The following is a 14,995-nucleotide window of genomic DNA, read 5'->3' as shown; positions in this document are numbered from 1 at the left end:
ATGAAAATATCAAGAGAAAACTCTATGTGTGAGAGAGAGAGAGAAAGAAAGAGAGAGAAGCAGGGATAGGTGTACTGCAGCTTCCAAATGCTGCTTTCAGACCCCACAACTGCAACTACTGAAAAACCAAAACTAAAGATCCTGGTTCTGTGGGAGCTTGCCCCACCCATTCAGGCTGCTTCTATGATTCCCACTTTAAAAAAAATCTGTTTACTTTACAATTGACAACTTGGGACCTCTGTCTTAAAATTTCTCTTCAAAGAAAGGGACAAAGTACACCTCTTAAAGCCATAGTATGGCCACAACAGTAAAACCAGAGGACAGAGCCTGTTTGAAGTGAATAAAATCAAATATACTCTGTGAAAAAAATACTTCAATGATTGAGGGGTCATTCTATAGTATTGACTCCTGAGGAAGATTGGAATTGTTCATTCGATGACATTCACAACAGATCTATTGCATTCAGGTAACACTGGCATGAGCAATTTGAAAAATGACAAATATAACAAGCTGGGAAGGACTAGTTGATATTGGGGAAGATCTCCACCATTGAGGTACTCCTTACCTCAGATCTAGCTCTATTATAGAGTCACTGATAGGGATTGTTTAGTGTGGGTAAAGAAATGAGATCGTGATCTATGTGATGATGTACCAAGGACAGCAGCAGTCATGTGCTCAACTCTGAGAAGAGAACCCAAGGAACAGTCTGTGCCAAAGGTAGATCTACTACCTCACTGTATCATAGTGTAACAAAAAGGAAACCTGCTAGAGTCAGAATAGTCATCCCTAGGTAGAGAAAACCTTCCTAATATATACTATACTGCAAATTACCCACAGGGACATCCAAATAAGATCCAAAAGTGGACCCAAACCAAGTAATGTGACCACCAGGATGGTTGAAGATGAACAAGATGGACCTTGAACAATATTGACAGCCAATGGTATTGTTTCAGTTGAGGAGAGTCTGGTCTTTTGCTGTGGGGGTTCTGCCAATATCACACAAGAGTTAAGGTAGATGGTCTATATGGGTCACACCTCACAAGACCCCAGAAAATTCAGGCTCACCTCTGTTTTACCTACATCCTGGAAAACCAAACAGTTACACCAGTGTTTTACATATAACATACCCATCTGGTCGGAGGTCAGGGATGGACCTGTCCAATGGCAGTAGGTCACTGAGGTAGCTGTTGTAGCCGTAGTATTGGAACTTCTTCAAAGCAACCCTCCGAATTTCAGGAGAAAGGTCATGACCCCAGTGGGCGAAGAGTAAGGAATCAGTAAAGGCATCAGCAGGCACATTCTCCTCTGACTTCTGCGGAACTTCTGGAAAGAAAGGGGGAAAAAGAGCTTACTTTGATATAATGCTTTTCACATCCTTGAGACATCCCAAAGTATTTACAGCTTTGGAGTGGTGGTCACTGATGCAAGTCTGATGGGTAAAATGAGGTTGTACATCCGAAATTATAATAGTGTAAAAAGATGCTTAAGCAGATGAACACGTTATTTCACAACAGTGTGAGCATTGTGTATTCTGCATTTATGGGTACTGTCACCAGCAGGCGGAGATTGCAGTCCCTGAGTAATGAGAGAAATGCTCCTGAATGAAATGGCAAAATGACTGAGGCTGAAAATCATTGCAAGCAGGGAACAAGACCAGTCAGCAGCTATTTCTCACATTAAATTTTAAACTAGTTATAAAATCCATGAAAAACAGCAACAATTTGTAATCAATCCGCAAATTGTGCCTCTGTTGACTGCTAAGGAGCATTATCTCTGCACAGTTGCAGTGTGACGTTGTCTGACAATTAATCAGCCTTCTTTTCACTGAAAGCAGGGTCTCTCCTGCCAAAGAAATGTATAGAGCATAAATTTTATTTGTATAATTGCTGCTGTGTTTTCCTGGACCTGACAAATGTAATGTTGTGCTGGCATGATGTCACAGGTACAACTGTACATGTGCAGATGGAGCACAGTGTCCGTTTTTGTGTTGGGAACATACACTCCATTATTCTTAGCACACTGGGGTAAAATAGCATTACAGTGAAACTTCACCCAACCAGACAGGCAGCATGGAAATGTAAACACAAGGGTTTGAGAATTACAGACTTTGGACCCAAATTCCCAAATGTAGCGCTGATAGCTGCAGACCAGTCCAAATGAGAAGTATAAATATTTGTTGCATTGTTCTTTTGCAAATATCACATTTAAACCCTTCACTGCATCAACTTCTCTGAGATATATGAGTGTGGGGTCTGAGATTTATTGAGGAAGCATCTAGCCAAAATGTTCCAGTCACATGGAGGGGGGGGGGGTGCTCTGGTTCAAAGGACAACCTGGCCTACTCCTGCCCTACATCAATTTGATGTGTTTGATTAAAACATGTATTTCTCTAGCACCTTTTACAACCCTCCTTAAATCCCTCTGTGTCTCTACCTCCCTTTCCTCCTCTAAGATGATCCTTAGAAATTACTCCTTAATCACACTCGATATCTAATGTTCCTGTGAAGTGCCTTTGGCTGTCTATTATGCTGAGAGTAATATATCACATTATATCAGTTTTTTTCAGTCTAAGTACTATCACATCAAAGTCAGATGATCAAAGGGCAGCAACAGGAGAGGTTTCAGAATGGAACTGGGAGTTGAGCATGAGAAATTGAATGAGAAGGAGATTGGAGTGAGTTAGGAGGTGGAGGGCAGCACTGTGGCTCAGTGGTTAGCACTGCTGTCCCACAGCATCATGGACTCGGGTTCGATTCCACCCTCAGGCAACTGTCTGTGTGGAGTTTGCATGTTCTCTCCATGTCTGTTGGTTTTCCTCCAACTGTCCAAAGATACAAACATTAGGTGGATTGACCATGCTAAATTGACCATAGTGTGCAGAGATGTGAAAGTTAGGTGGATTAGTCATGAGAAATACAGCATTACACGGAATACGATTGGGGTGGGAGGGGGAATGGGTCTGAGTGGGATGCTCTTTGGAGGGTTGTTGAAGACTCGATGGGTCAAATGGCCTGCTTCTGCACTGTGGGCATTCTATGAGGATTCTGAGATTGGAGTGAGTCTGGGGAGCTTCAAATGAGTTGGGGAAGTATGGGAGAGAATCGGGGGAATTTGGGAGTGAGTCGGCGGATTGTGAGAGTGAGAAAGCAGGAGTTTAGGAACAGTACTGTGGGTGTATTTGAAGAAAGCATGTCTTCTTTCCCTACTGTAATAACCAGTCATTGCTCAGCCCTAATCCATATCTTTCACAAGTAAAACATGGCTTCTGAAAAGCAACAAATTCCAGTCTAGCCTTTCTGAAATTCCAGCTGAGATTCTCAACAGCACAGGAGTGGGAGCCTCACAGTGCAACCAAAATTCAAATTTTTAGGAACAAAGAGTCAGAAGACTAATACTTTCTGATCCAAAGCCTCCCTCAGTCAAGGTGTCTGTTACCAACACATTTGCAATGCTTAAAAACTACCAGCTCCTCAGATGTTGGATAAGTTAACGACAGGATATTTCTGACACAAAGGAAGTCTGGGTCAAGGTAATCCACAGCTGAAGGCAGTCTCTTTCAATTAATTGTATTTCTGTTCAATGGACACATTGTGTGACCAACCTGATGGAAAGTGAATGAATTTAACATGAGCCACATTCCCAACACCACACTCAAAGCAAATCCAAGGTCATTATTTTAAATGCTTGGGAAGATAGCATTCTTGTGCATGCATCTTGCAAAGCAGCTGCAGTCATGTGCAAAAGAAAGTCAGACATAATCTTCAGAAAGATAAGGAATTAAATCACAAACTGCCTCTTGGATTGGTTTTCATCTTATACCCACTTAAGAGAATTCACAGAAACTTAAAAAGTCTGGAAGGGACAGTGGCACAGATTAAACAGAAATTTTTAAAAAAGGCTAGTTGGGGTTTTATTGACAGTCTGACAGCTTCATGGTCACATTTACTAAGATAGGCTTTTAAGTTCCAGATTTTAAAAAAATGAGATCCAAATTTTAAAGTATCTACAGAGGGATTTGAACTCTCAGTGTTCTGGTTATAAGCACTGGGTTCTGAATGAACAAACTGTGAATGAATCACTTCAGCACTGTATCAGAAACTGGCCTCCACTTCAGTTTTTGTTCATGCACTGAAAATAGTTTGATTCAGTTAGGTGGTCCTCAAAGAAATAGCTCTTCAACTCATTCAAATATTCCACAACCTCACATGGCCTGTCTCTTCAAAAAAAAAGAAATTGCATTGATGTAGCACCTTTCACAACCTCAGAAAGTCCCAAAACACATATCAAAAGCTTCTTGAAGAGTAGTGCAAGAAATATCAGCCAGTTTAGACATTGCAATCTCATGCAAATAACAAATGGATAATGGTGACATTATAAATATTTTGATAATGTTGATTAAAACATAAATATTGCCCACAGGAGAAAATGTCCTACATTACTTAATGCTCATTTGAGAGGGCTGACAAATCCTGTGCTTAGGTTCCTTCCGGAAGACAGCTCCTCCAACTGTTTACTTCCTCAATACGGCCCTTCTGACAATGCACTGTCCCTCCAACAGTGCAGCAGTTCCTGATTGTCCCCCTCTGACAATGTAGCACCCCCTCAGTTCTCCCTCTTTGATGATGCAGCACTCCTTCAGTACTGTGCCTCTGACAGTGCAGTGCTGTCTCAGTACTTGCCATTTGACAGTGCAGCACTCCCTCAGTTCTCGCCCTCCGACAGTGCAGCACTCCCTCAATTCTCCCCCTCTGACAATGCAGCACTCCCTCATTACTGACCCTCTGACAGTGCAGGATTCCCTCAGTTCTCCCCCTCTGACAAGGCAGCCTTCCCTCAGTACTGTCCTCAGTGCTGTCTCAGTACGTATCCTCTGACAATGTAGCGCTCCCTCAGTACTGACCCTCTGACAGTGAAGACAGTACAGCCTCGACAGTGCAGCATTCCCTGGTCTCCCATTCTGACAACAGAATGCTCACTGATTACTACCCAATAAAGCAGCCCCTCAGTATTGACCCTTCAGCAGGGCAATGCTCCCTCAGTTCTTCCATCTAAGTGTCCAGTGCTCCCTCAGTTCTTTCCCTCTGACAGAACAGTGCTCCATGCTACTGCATTGGAATGGCAACTAGGTTTTTATTTGGATATTCATATTTGCTGCTCTCATGTTAAACTGCAATTTTTTTCCTTATGTGTATAGGAGAGTGTAAGCTCAGCAGCTGTATTTCTAGAATGAACACGCTCATGTTTGCATCAACAACCCTGCAAATGAGATTATGGATATCTCCATATAATTTAGGATCTAATTGGAAGTTGTACAAAAACATAAGGTAACATCTGTTTTCCTCTAAAGTCTGCATATAGATGGAACTAACGTATTTCTGTTGCCAGCTGTTCATAAAAATGAGACATCACAAAACACAGCTGTTCTGGGGATTGTAGTGTAATGGGAATGCTACTGGGTGTTGCTATGATCAAGTGGAGGAGGGATGAATCAGCTTGCTTCTTTTTAACCCCTTTGGTCAGCCACTTCAAAGATGTTAAATTCTTTTTTGCATACAGCTATGTTATATTCCAGGGAGTGTTATTCCTGGATCAATTATTGGTGCAATGTTGGATAGGGTTGTTCTTTTTCTATTGTTGGGTTGCTGGGGATATCTGGGTCTGATGATCACTGGGTGTTATGTGCAGGGTGTGTGTTCACCTCTTCCTGGTCAGCTGCCTGCAGTTGAGGAACAGCTTGTGCAGTGGGACTTAATTGTCCTGTAATTGTGTCAATGTATCAGTCTGCTCATTTTCACTGTGTACTATCAAAATGACAACTGCCACTCTCAGGTGCCAAGTTACCACTTGGGCTGGTCTTTGTTGAGTTGCTTGAATGCTTGTACCTTGATTAGGTCTCCAATGCTCTGACAATGTGTTTGTCAAAATTAAAATACAATGTCAAAAGGAAATTCGGGTTGCTACTGTTTCATCTTAATTTTTTCCAGTCACACTATTTCCAGCTTCAATAGCTTTTCACTGCTGGAAGAATAGTGTGCCTTCAGTAATTCTCCATTCAAGGATAGCCTTGCATATGTCATGCAATGCCAGCGCTGACATTCTGTAATGAAAATGATGAAGTTACTTTCCAATGGGATACCTCCGATTATCGAACTTGGGTTTAATGCAGCAAGATGGATGTGGAAGGCTCCTTTAGGGCCTTGGATGGGTCCGAAACGTCGATTTTGCCTGTCCTCGGATTTTGCCTGTCCTCGGATGCTGCCTGAATTGCTGTGCTCTTCCAGCACCACTGATCCAGAATCTGGTTTCCAGCATCTGCAGTCATTGTTTTTACCACCTTAATGCAGCAAGGCCATCCATGAGGGATTTGTCAGGTTTCCTTATGATCCCTTTAGTAATTGTTGCCGCTGCCTCAACCTTTCCATTTGACTGGGATTGTATGGGAATGATGTGCAGTGTTCAATGTCCCAATCTTTCGAGGTCCTAGGGAGACCTTCGAGCGCAGGTTCATAGCTCCTTGAAAGTGGAGTCGCAGGTAGATAGGATAGTGAAGAAGGCATTTGGTATGCTTTCCTTTATTGGTCAGAGTATTGAGTACAGGAGTTGGGAGGTCATGTTGCAGCTGTACAGGACATTGGTTAAGCCACTTTTGGAATATTGTATACAGTTCTGGTCTCCCTCCGGTTGGAAGGATATTGTGAAACTTGAAAGGGTTCAGAAAAGATTTACAAGAATGTTGCCAGGGTTGGAGGATTTGAGCTACATGGAGAGGCTGAACAGGCTGGGTCTGTTTTCCCTGGAGCATCGGAGGCTGAGGGGTGATCTTATAGAGGTTTATAAAATCATGAGGGACATGGATAGGATGAAAAGACAAAGTCTTCTCCCTGGGGTGGGGGAGTCCAGAACTAGAGGGAATAGGTTTAGGGTGAGAGGGGAAAGATTTAAAAGGGACCAAAGGGGCAATGTTTTCATGCAGAGGGTGGTATGTGTATGGAATGAGCTGCCAGAGGAAGTGGTAGAGGCTGGTACAATTGCAACATTTAAAAGGCATCTGGATGGGTGTATCAATAGGAAGGGTTTGGTGGGATAATGGCTGGGTGCTGACAGGTGGGACTAGATTGGGTTGGGACATCTAGTTGACATGGACGAGTTGGACCAAAGGGTCTGTTTCCGTGCTGTACATCTCTATGACTTTAAGTGACTGAATTCTTCACTCCTGAATTGAAGGCCATTGCTGCTCCTGACAATGTCAGGAATGCCATAAGACTGAACTGTGCTTTTAGGCATTTGACAATCCTAGCAGTAACCATTAAAGTCAATTGGTGTACTTCCCAAGTCAGAATAGTAGCCAACTGTGACAAGGTCATCAGTTCCTGAGAGAGTGAAGAGATCTAATACCAGCTTCATCCATTGGAGTTTCTTGGATGTCACATGCTATCACCATCTCTCAAGCTTACTTGACTTGATATGGTCCTTGATTCTGTTGCTCATGTTTGGTCAGTGGAGATCATCTTTTATTATCTTCCTGTTCATTGCTGACTGCATATATATACTTCAGCATCTCTCCTCTCAGCTACTTCTTCCTGATAATGACTCCATTTCTTTTGTACAATATGCCACCTTGTGCTGTCAAATCACCTTGATGTGACCAGTGTGCTCTTATAGAAACTGGTGTGTTCTTGATGGTCTCTGGCCACTGTTTTATCATTACTTCTTGCAACCATTGGTGAACTGTATCTGCTTGGACAGCATGTTTGATATGAACCAGGTGCTTGTCTGTTAAATTGTCTACTGGGTTGGGTTGGTGACTTCCACAACACGATGAGGTTTAGCTTCACCTTGAGTCTGGAAGGTTTCACACTCTGTTGCAGCATTCTCCACTTTTCTCACTGGGACAGCTGCTTTCGACATCATGTCTGCAATCTGTACCTGTTTTCTTCACTTGCATGTTACAACCAGATGATACCTCTGTAACTGGAATACTATTTTTTTGCAGACACTTTAGAGCAGATAGTAGTGGTTTGAGGTAAATGCTCTGAAGTGGCTTGTGGGTGGACTTAATTAACTACTTTGAAGACACAAAGTGACCTTGATGAAAATGTTCACAATGTAGGACAATGGCCAGGCCACTCTTCCTTGATCTGGACATAATGTCTTTCTGATTGTGTTAGAGCTCTGGCTGAATTAAGTCCAATTCTGATAATCGCAGGTACCATATTGTGGAGTAACTTCATCATTTTCATTATAGAATATCAGCTCTGGTATTGCCTTCACTAGTTACTTGATTTCAGTGAATGCTGCTTCTTGTATTAGATAAGATTTGATTCCTTTCAGTGTGGAAACTGGCCCTTCGGCCCAACAAGTCCACACCGATTCTCTGAAGAGCAACCCACCCAGACCCATTCCTGTACACCTAACACTATGGACAATTTAGCATGGCCAAATCACCTAACCTGCACATCTTTGGACTGTGGGAGGAAACCGGAGCACCCGGAGGAAACCCACGCAGACACGGGGAGAATGTGCAAACTCGACACAGACAGTTGCCCGAGGCAGAAATTGAACCCTGGCGCTGTGAGGCAGCAGTGCTAACCACTGAGCCACCGTGCTGCCCATTGAAAGAAAGTGAAAAAATATTGTGGCCCAATATCACTGCACTTCCTTGGCTGTCACTTGGTGTAATGGTTCACATTCCAATGATAAGTTGAGCAAGAATTTAGCAAAATAATTGCTGCATCTAACAAATCATTGTTTTGCTTTTATATCTGTTTACAGCTGCATCACTGATACAGCCCTCACCTTTCTGGGCAATGATGTTTTGCTGCCAGCACATGATCTATGTATTTGACTTCAGGCATCTTGAATTATAATCTTTTCCTTGTCAGAGTTCAGCTTCTGCTGACAAGTTCTGTGGAGCAGTCACATTAGATTTTCATCATGGTCAGCAATGGCTTCTTCTATTGTGGCTCCACATGATAAATGAGCAGATCATCTGTTACATCTTCCACACCAGGCAGATCATGTCTGCATTATTTTGGAGCTGTGGATACACTGAATGGTATGTGTAACCATCTATATCTCCTGCAGAGTATCCAGAACAGTTACAAAGCTGCTGCTTCCACCTAGCTTCATTTGCAAGAAATCATCCGTAACAGTACGGCTGTGAAGATATTTGCCTTTGCAAGTTGTGGCAAAATTCCTTCAGTGGTTTATTGTGGTAGTTAGATCTCTTCAGGGATTTATTTGGATTTCTTTTGGATCAATGCATACTCTCTGTTTTCCAGGTTGGTTCACTTCTATTGTGCTGCCAATCCATTCAGTAGAATGTCACTTTCTTGATCATTGTCTTCCTTCTTTTCCAGCTCTTCTATCTTGTCTCTTTTAGCTGGCCTTGAGAGCAGCTGGAACCTTTCTAAGCAGATGCTAAATTGGTCTTGAATTCTCATCTACTTCATGATCATATTCTCCTGGAGGCATCTTAACCCTGTAAACCCTGGTCTGGAATGTGTTCCATGGCCAGTGGTTTAATGTGCCGTAACATGTTACCAATGTTTGGCACACGAAGGGTCACCAATCAAGTTTTAGATTCACTCCGTCTAAGACGAGTGATGTTTGCCAGCCACCAAATGACATGGGACCCCAGATCTTCATTCATCTTATTACAATGGTCTCAAAGAGTAATCTATCCTCTTGACATGGGTATGCTGCCATCATATAGTTTTAACCTGACTTTCAAGCTTCATTTTTGGATTGTCACATGGAGCTACTTAGCGTCATACTCATAGAGATGTACAGCATGGAAACAGACCTTTCAGTCCAACCCGTCCATGCCAACCAGATATCCCAACCCAATCTAGTTCCACCTGCCAGCACCAGGCCATTATCCTTTCAAACCCTTCCTTTTCATATACCAATCCAAATGCCTCTTAAATGTTGCAATTGTACCAGCCTCCACCACTTCCTCTGGCAGCTCATTCTATACACATACCACCCTCTGCGTGAAAAAGTTGCCCCTTAGGTCTCTTTTATATCTTTCCCCTCTCATCCTAAACCTATGCCCTCTAGTTCCGGACTCCCCAACCCCAGGGAAAAGACTTTGTCTATTTATCCTATCCATGCCCCTCATAATTTTGTAAACCTCTATAAGGTCACCCCTCAGCCTCCGATGCTTCAGGGAAAACAGACCCAGCCTATGCAGCCTCTCCCTATAGCTCAGATCCTCCAACCCTGGCAACATCCTTGTAAATCTTTTCTGAACCCTTTCAAGTTTCACAACATCTTTCCAATAGGAAGGAGACTAGAATTGCATGCAATATTCCAACAGTTGCCTAACCAACGTCCTGTACAGCCGCAACGAATTAAACTCCATCTGCCACTTCTCAGCCCATTTGGCCCATCTGGTCAAGATCCTGTTGTAATCTGAAGTAACCCTCTTTGCTGTCCACTACACCTCCAATTTTGGTGTCATCTGCAAACTTACTAACTGTACCTCTTGTGCTCGCATCCAAATCATTTAAGTAAATGACAAAGAGTAGAGGACTCAGTACCGACCCTTGTGGCACTCCACTGGTCACAGGCCTCCAGTCTGAAAAATAACCCTCCACCACCACCCTCTGACTTCTATCTTTGAGCCAGTTCTGTATCCAAATGGCTAGTTCTTCCTGTATTCCATGAGATCTAACCTTGCTAATCAGTCTCCCGTGGGGAACCATGTCGAACGCCTTACTGAAGTCCATATAGACCACATCTACTGCTCTGCCCTCATCAATCCTCTTTGTTCATTCTTCAAAAAACTCAATCAAGTTTGTGAGACATGATTTCCCATTCACAAAGCCATGTTGGCTATCCCTAATCAGTCCTTGCCTATCCAAATACATGTACATCCTGACCCTCAGGATTTCCTCCAACAACCTACCTACCACCAACGTCAGGCTCACTGGTCTATAGTTCCCTGGCTTGTCCTTACCACCCTTCTTAAACAGTGGCACCATGTTAGCCAACCTCCAGTCTTCCGGCACATCTCACTTGCGACTATCGATGATACAAATATCTCAGGAAGAGGCCCAGCAATCACTCCTCTCGCTTCCTACAGAGTTCTAGGGTACACCTGATCAGGTCCTGGGGATTTATCCACATTCATGCATTTCGAGAGATCCAGCACTTCCTCCTCTGTAATATGGACATTTTGCAAGATGTCACCATTTATTTTCTTCCAGTCTATATCTTCTATATCCTTTTCCACAGTAAATACTGATGCAAGATATTCATTTAGTATCTTCCCCCATTTTCTGCGGTTCCACACAACGTTGATCAGGTCTGTGAAGGTCATAATGTTGCATGACAGTATCTGTTTGGCATTTACACTGACCTCATTTTTTCTTTGCAGTCCTCATTCCAACAGTCACAAAACTCTTGTAGTGGGGACACTGCTTTCCCCACACTGGACTCTAATGCATGATATTTTCTGAGGCTTTTGCAACTTACCCTTTATCTGAGATTGTTCTACTATGTGTTCCTGGAGTATCTGTCAGCCTTGGTCTCCTACTGTGAATATGATTTGTTAATGCACAACTTCTGCATTTTTGCATACATTAATTGCCTTCTTGCATGCAATTTGTCTTCCCGCTGTAAGTGTGCTTCTACTTTTGGATGCCTTGTTTCTTATCAATGGACTCTTGTTGATCAATGGACTCTTTTTTCACATTGTTCCCCAGTATTGAATAAATACTGTTTGTATGTAATGTTCTCTTAGGGCTCAAGGTATGTCTTCTACGCTTTTAGAATTTCTGCCATTTACTTTTCCTGCTATTCAGAGAGATTTAGGATTGAAGTTTAGGGAAACTTTAGATTTAGGGAGGCAACGGCCTGGTGGGATCATTGCTGGAAGGTTAATCCAGAGAACTAGGTAATGTTCTGGGGACCTGAGCTCAATTCCTGCAATGACAGATGGTGGAATTTGAATTTAGTAGTAATCTGGAATTAAGAGTTTAATGGTAATCATGAATTCATTGTTGATTGTTAGAAAAACCCATGTGGATCATTCATGTCCTTTAGAGAAGGAAACTGCCATCCTTAACTGGACTACATGTGATTCCAGACCCACAGAAATGTGGTTTACTCTCAACGGCTTTCTGGGCAATTAATGCTGGCCTAGCCGGTGACGCCCACATCCCATGAATGAATAAAAACAAAAGAATATATTTTGAAACAGTCTCTTCCCAACGCTGATGAAATCGTAATGACTTGTACTTGTTCTGGTTCTGTAGCTATTGTATAATTCTGCTGTTGTTTATGGAAGATTTTTCAGTTCATTTTCATACCCCCACCCAGTCCTTCTGTACTAGGGGCAGAGCTGAAGCTATTTTCTCTTCAATAATGTTTTCACTCTGGTCATCATTTTATTCCCTTTTCAGTGGCAACTCACAACTCTGTGACTGTGCTTTTTATTTCAGCTCTAGACAATCACCTCAGTATCTCTGGTGACACATTGTTTCAAGTGTACAACATGTCAGTATATTCAACGTAAGGACTTCATTGAGTTTATGCTTAAGATGTCTGCCTAAGGGTGTGTGTCACATGTTCGATATCACATGACGAAAAAAGGCTAAAACTGACTTTTGTACATGCTTGCAATTCAATCCAAATACAGTTAGTCCCCCTCTCCCCTTCATCACCACACGTCCAAACCCTATTTCCCTATAACTCTGTTCCTTTAAAATTTTCAAGTATCTATCCAATTCCTGTTTGAAAATTCTTCTTGAACATTTTTCTATGGCCTTTGCATGGCAATGAATTCTCAACTAAAGTATCTCATTATGTTCATCATATCCCTACTTTTTCTTTTATTTAATTTATGATTGATTTAAAGCATGTCCCCTCTGGTCACTGACCCTCCTGCCAATAGGCACAGCTTCTCCCTACCTACTCCAAGAAAACTCTTCATAATTTCGTTTTAATTTGATTAGATTAAATTAGATTCCCTACTGTGTGGAAACAGACCCTTTGGCCCACCAAGTCCACCCCGACCCTCCGAAGAGTAACCCAACCAGACCCATTTCCGTCTGACTAATGCACCTTGGTTACTTTGAGAGCTGTCACCAACAAAAGCCAAATCACTGATGACAGGTTGTAGACATTGTCCGGACTGAGTGTTATGCTCATTTTTCTCCATCAAATGTCCCAGCAGGTGCAACTGAGAATATATTTTGGAGGAGCTAGGAAAGACACAATGCAAAATTAGGAATATTTTTACACCGCACTGGGGAAACACTTGCTGAAAGGAAATAAATCACAACAGTTCAGCAAATGGGTAACAAGGAAGTCTTATAAAAGATCTGGTTCTCCTCTGAAGGATTTTTTAAAATGCTATTAAAGGATGGTTGAGTGAGTTTGAAAAAACAGTGCTTCCGTTTCGCTTTCACAGATGGTTCTATAAATCTTCTACCGTTGTGCAACTAACCCGTCTGCTGGGGTTTCTTGTCATCTGCTTTTGTAGGCAGTACTTAGTACACAATGAAAATACGCAAGAACAAAACACCAATGTGGTGGAGGTGAAGGAAGTCTAACCATTGGAGTCATGTCCTTGTAAACACAGCTACAAGAAAACAGATGGCAACATGTTTTCTGAGGAGACCAAGATTCTGGTATGCATAAATCATTCCTTCTAGTCTTCTGAGAATTTTTCTGCTTAAAAATCAGGGAACATTTACATTCTGGAAGGAGGTCACTCAGATCATCATGTCAATGCTGTTGATACTATCACCCATCCTAACCCCCACCTTCTTGCATTGAGTGGGTAGGCGTGCAGCTCTAAGTTGGTATCCAGACATTATTAAAATACGGTGAGAGGTTATGTCTCTGCCTCCCTTACAGGGAGTGATGACCCAGGGCTCAGTATGTCTGCATCTTGGCAGTGGTGGTGTTCAGTTGAAAATTGCTAAGAGTTGTGAAACATAGGCTAGCATCGCCAATTCACCCTTTATTTACACATGGACAGTTCTTGACAGTGATCCAACTCCCTCAGAGCCAACCCTCAGAGTGAGCAAAACCTCTGATACTCCTGTTATCTGTCAGCCGGCGCTCACTGATTGGACTGGATTAACAGCTCCTATCAGGAAACTCATGTTCTAAGAGGCCCAGCTGACCTCATTACAATCACTACAAGTTGTAAATTCCTGAGACAAAAATATGTCTTTATTTTTTGTCAGACATGACTCAGTGGAGATACTCTCACCTCTTGTGGGTTGAAGACTTAGTCCAGAGACTCACAGTGCAGAACTGAGGGAGTGCCAACTATAAAGGCATTAAATGGAGATCCTGTCTAGATAGTAACATTCCTGCAGTCACTGTTGTTTGTGTTCTGTCTCTGTTATTACACACATGATCCAGCAAGTACTTCAGTTTGAACTGCTACTCTTAAAAACCTGTGCACAGGCTCCTGCAGGTCTCTCTGTTCCTAGGTCCACTTCTAAACTGGTAGTTTAGTTTGCATTGCCTCTCAGTGTTCTTTCTACTAAAAATGAGTTACATCACAGTCCTCTGCATGAAACCTCATTCGCTCTTTGTCTGTCCAGTTCATCCGTTTATGTTGCCCTGAAGGTATTTTACAACATTTCTGAGTGTCATCTCATCTGCACTCTTTAAAGTTATATCTTGAAAGTTCAAGTCATTAATATCTATTGAAAAGAACAATAGTCATAATTCTAATCTTTGAGAACACCACCATATTCCTCCTTCTAGTCAGCAAGATAACCATTCAGTACTATCCTCTGCTTTCCAAGTCCTAATCAATATCATTGAGAGAAAGTGAGGGCTGCAGGTGCTGGAGATCAGAGCTGAAAATGTGTTGCTGGAAAAGCGCAGCAGGTCAGGCAGCATCCAAGGAACAGGAGAATCGACGTTTCGGGCATAAGCCCTTCTTCAGGAATGAGGAAAGTGTGTCCAGCAGGCTAAGATAAAAGGTAGGGAGGAGGGACATGGGGGAGGGGCTTTGGAAATG

The 14,995-nt window shown here is 42.5% G+C and overlaps 1 protein-coding gene across 1 annotated transcript in view; it reads right to left on the bottom strand.

Annotated features, from left to right (window-relative positions):
• LOC122557735 (polypeptide N-acetylgalactosaminyltransferase 18-like) overlaps nucleotides 1-14,995 on the bottom strand; it is a 242,246-nt gene that overhangs the window by 139,718 nt on the left and 87,533 nt on the right. The window contains exon 2 of the mRNA XM_043705680.1: nucleotides 1,128-1,323. Coding sequence (XP_043561615.1) covers nucleotides 1,128-1,323 — 196 coding nt within the window. The remainder of the gene's footprint in view (nucleotides 1-1,127; nucleotides 1,324-14,995) is intronic.

This window comes from Chiloscyllium plagiosum, chromosome 16, assembly GCF_004010195.1.
Source record: "Chiloscyllium plagiosum isolate BGI_BamShark_2017 chromosome 16, ASM401019v2, whole genome shotgun sequence".
In the NCBI taxonomy this organism is placed as follows: Eukaryota; Metazoa; Chordata; class Chondrichthyes; order Orectolobiformes; family Hemiscylliidae; genus Chiloscyllium; species Chiloscyllium plagiosum.
The sequence above is the reverse complement of the archived record's forward strand: the minus strand, read 5'-3'. Positions and strand labels throughout refer to the sequence as shown.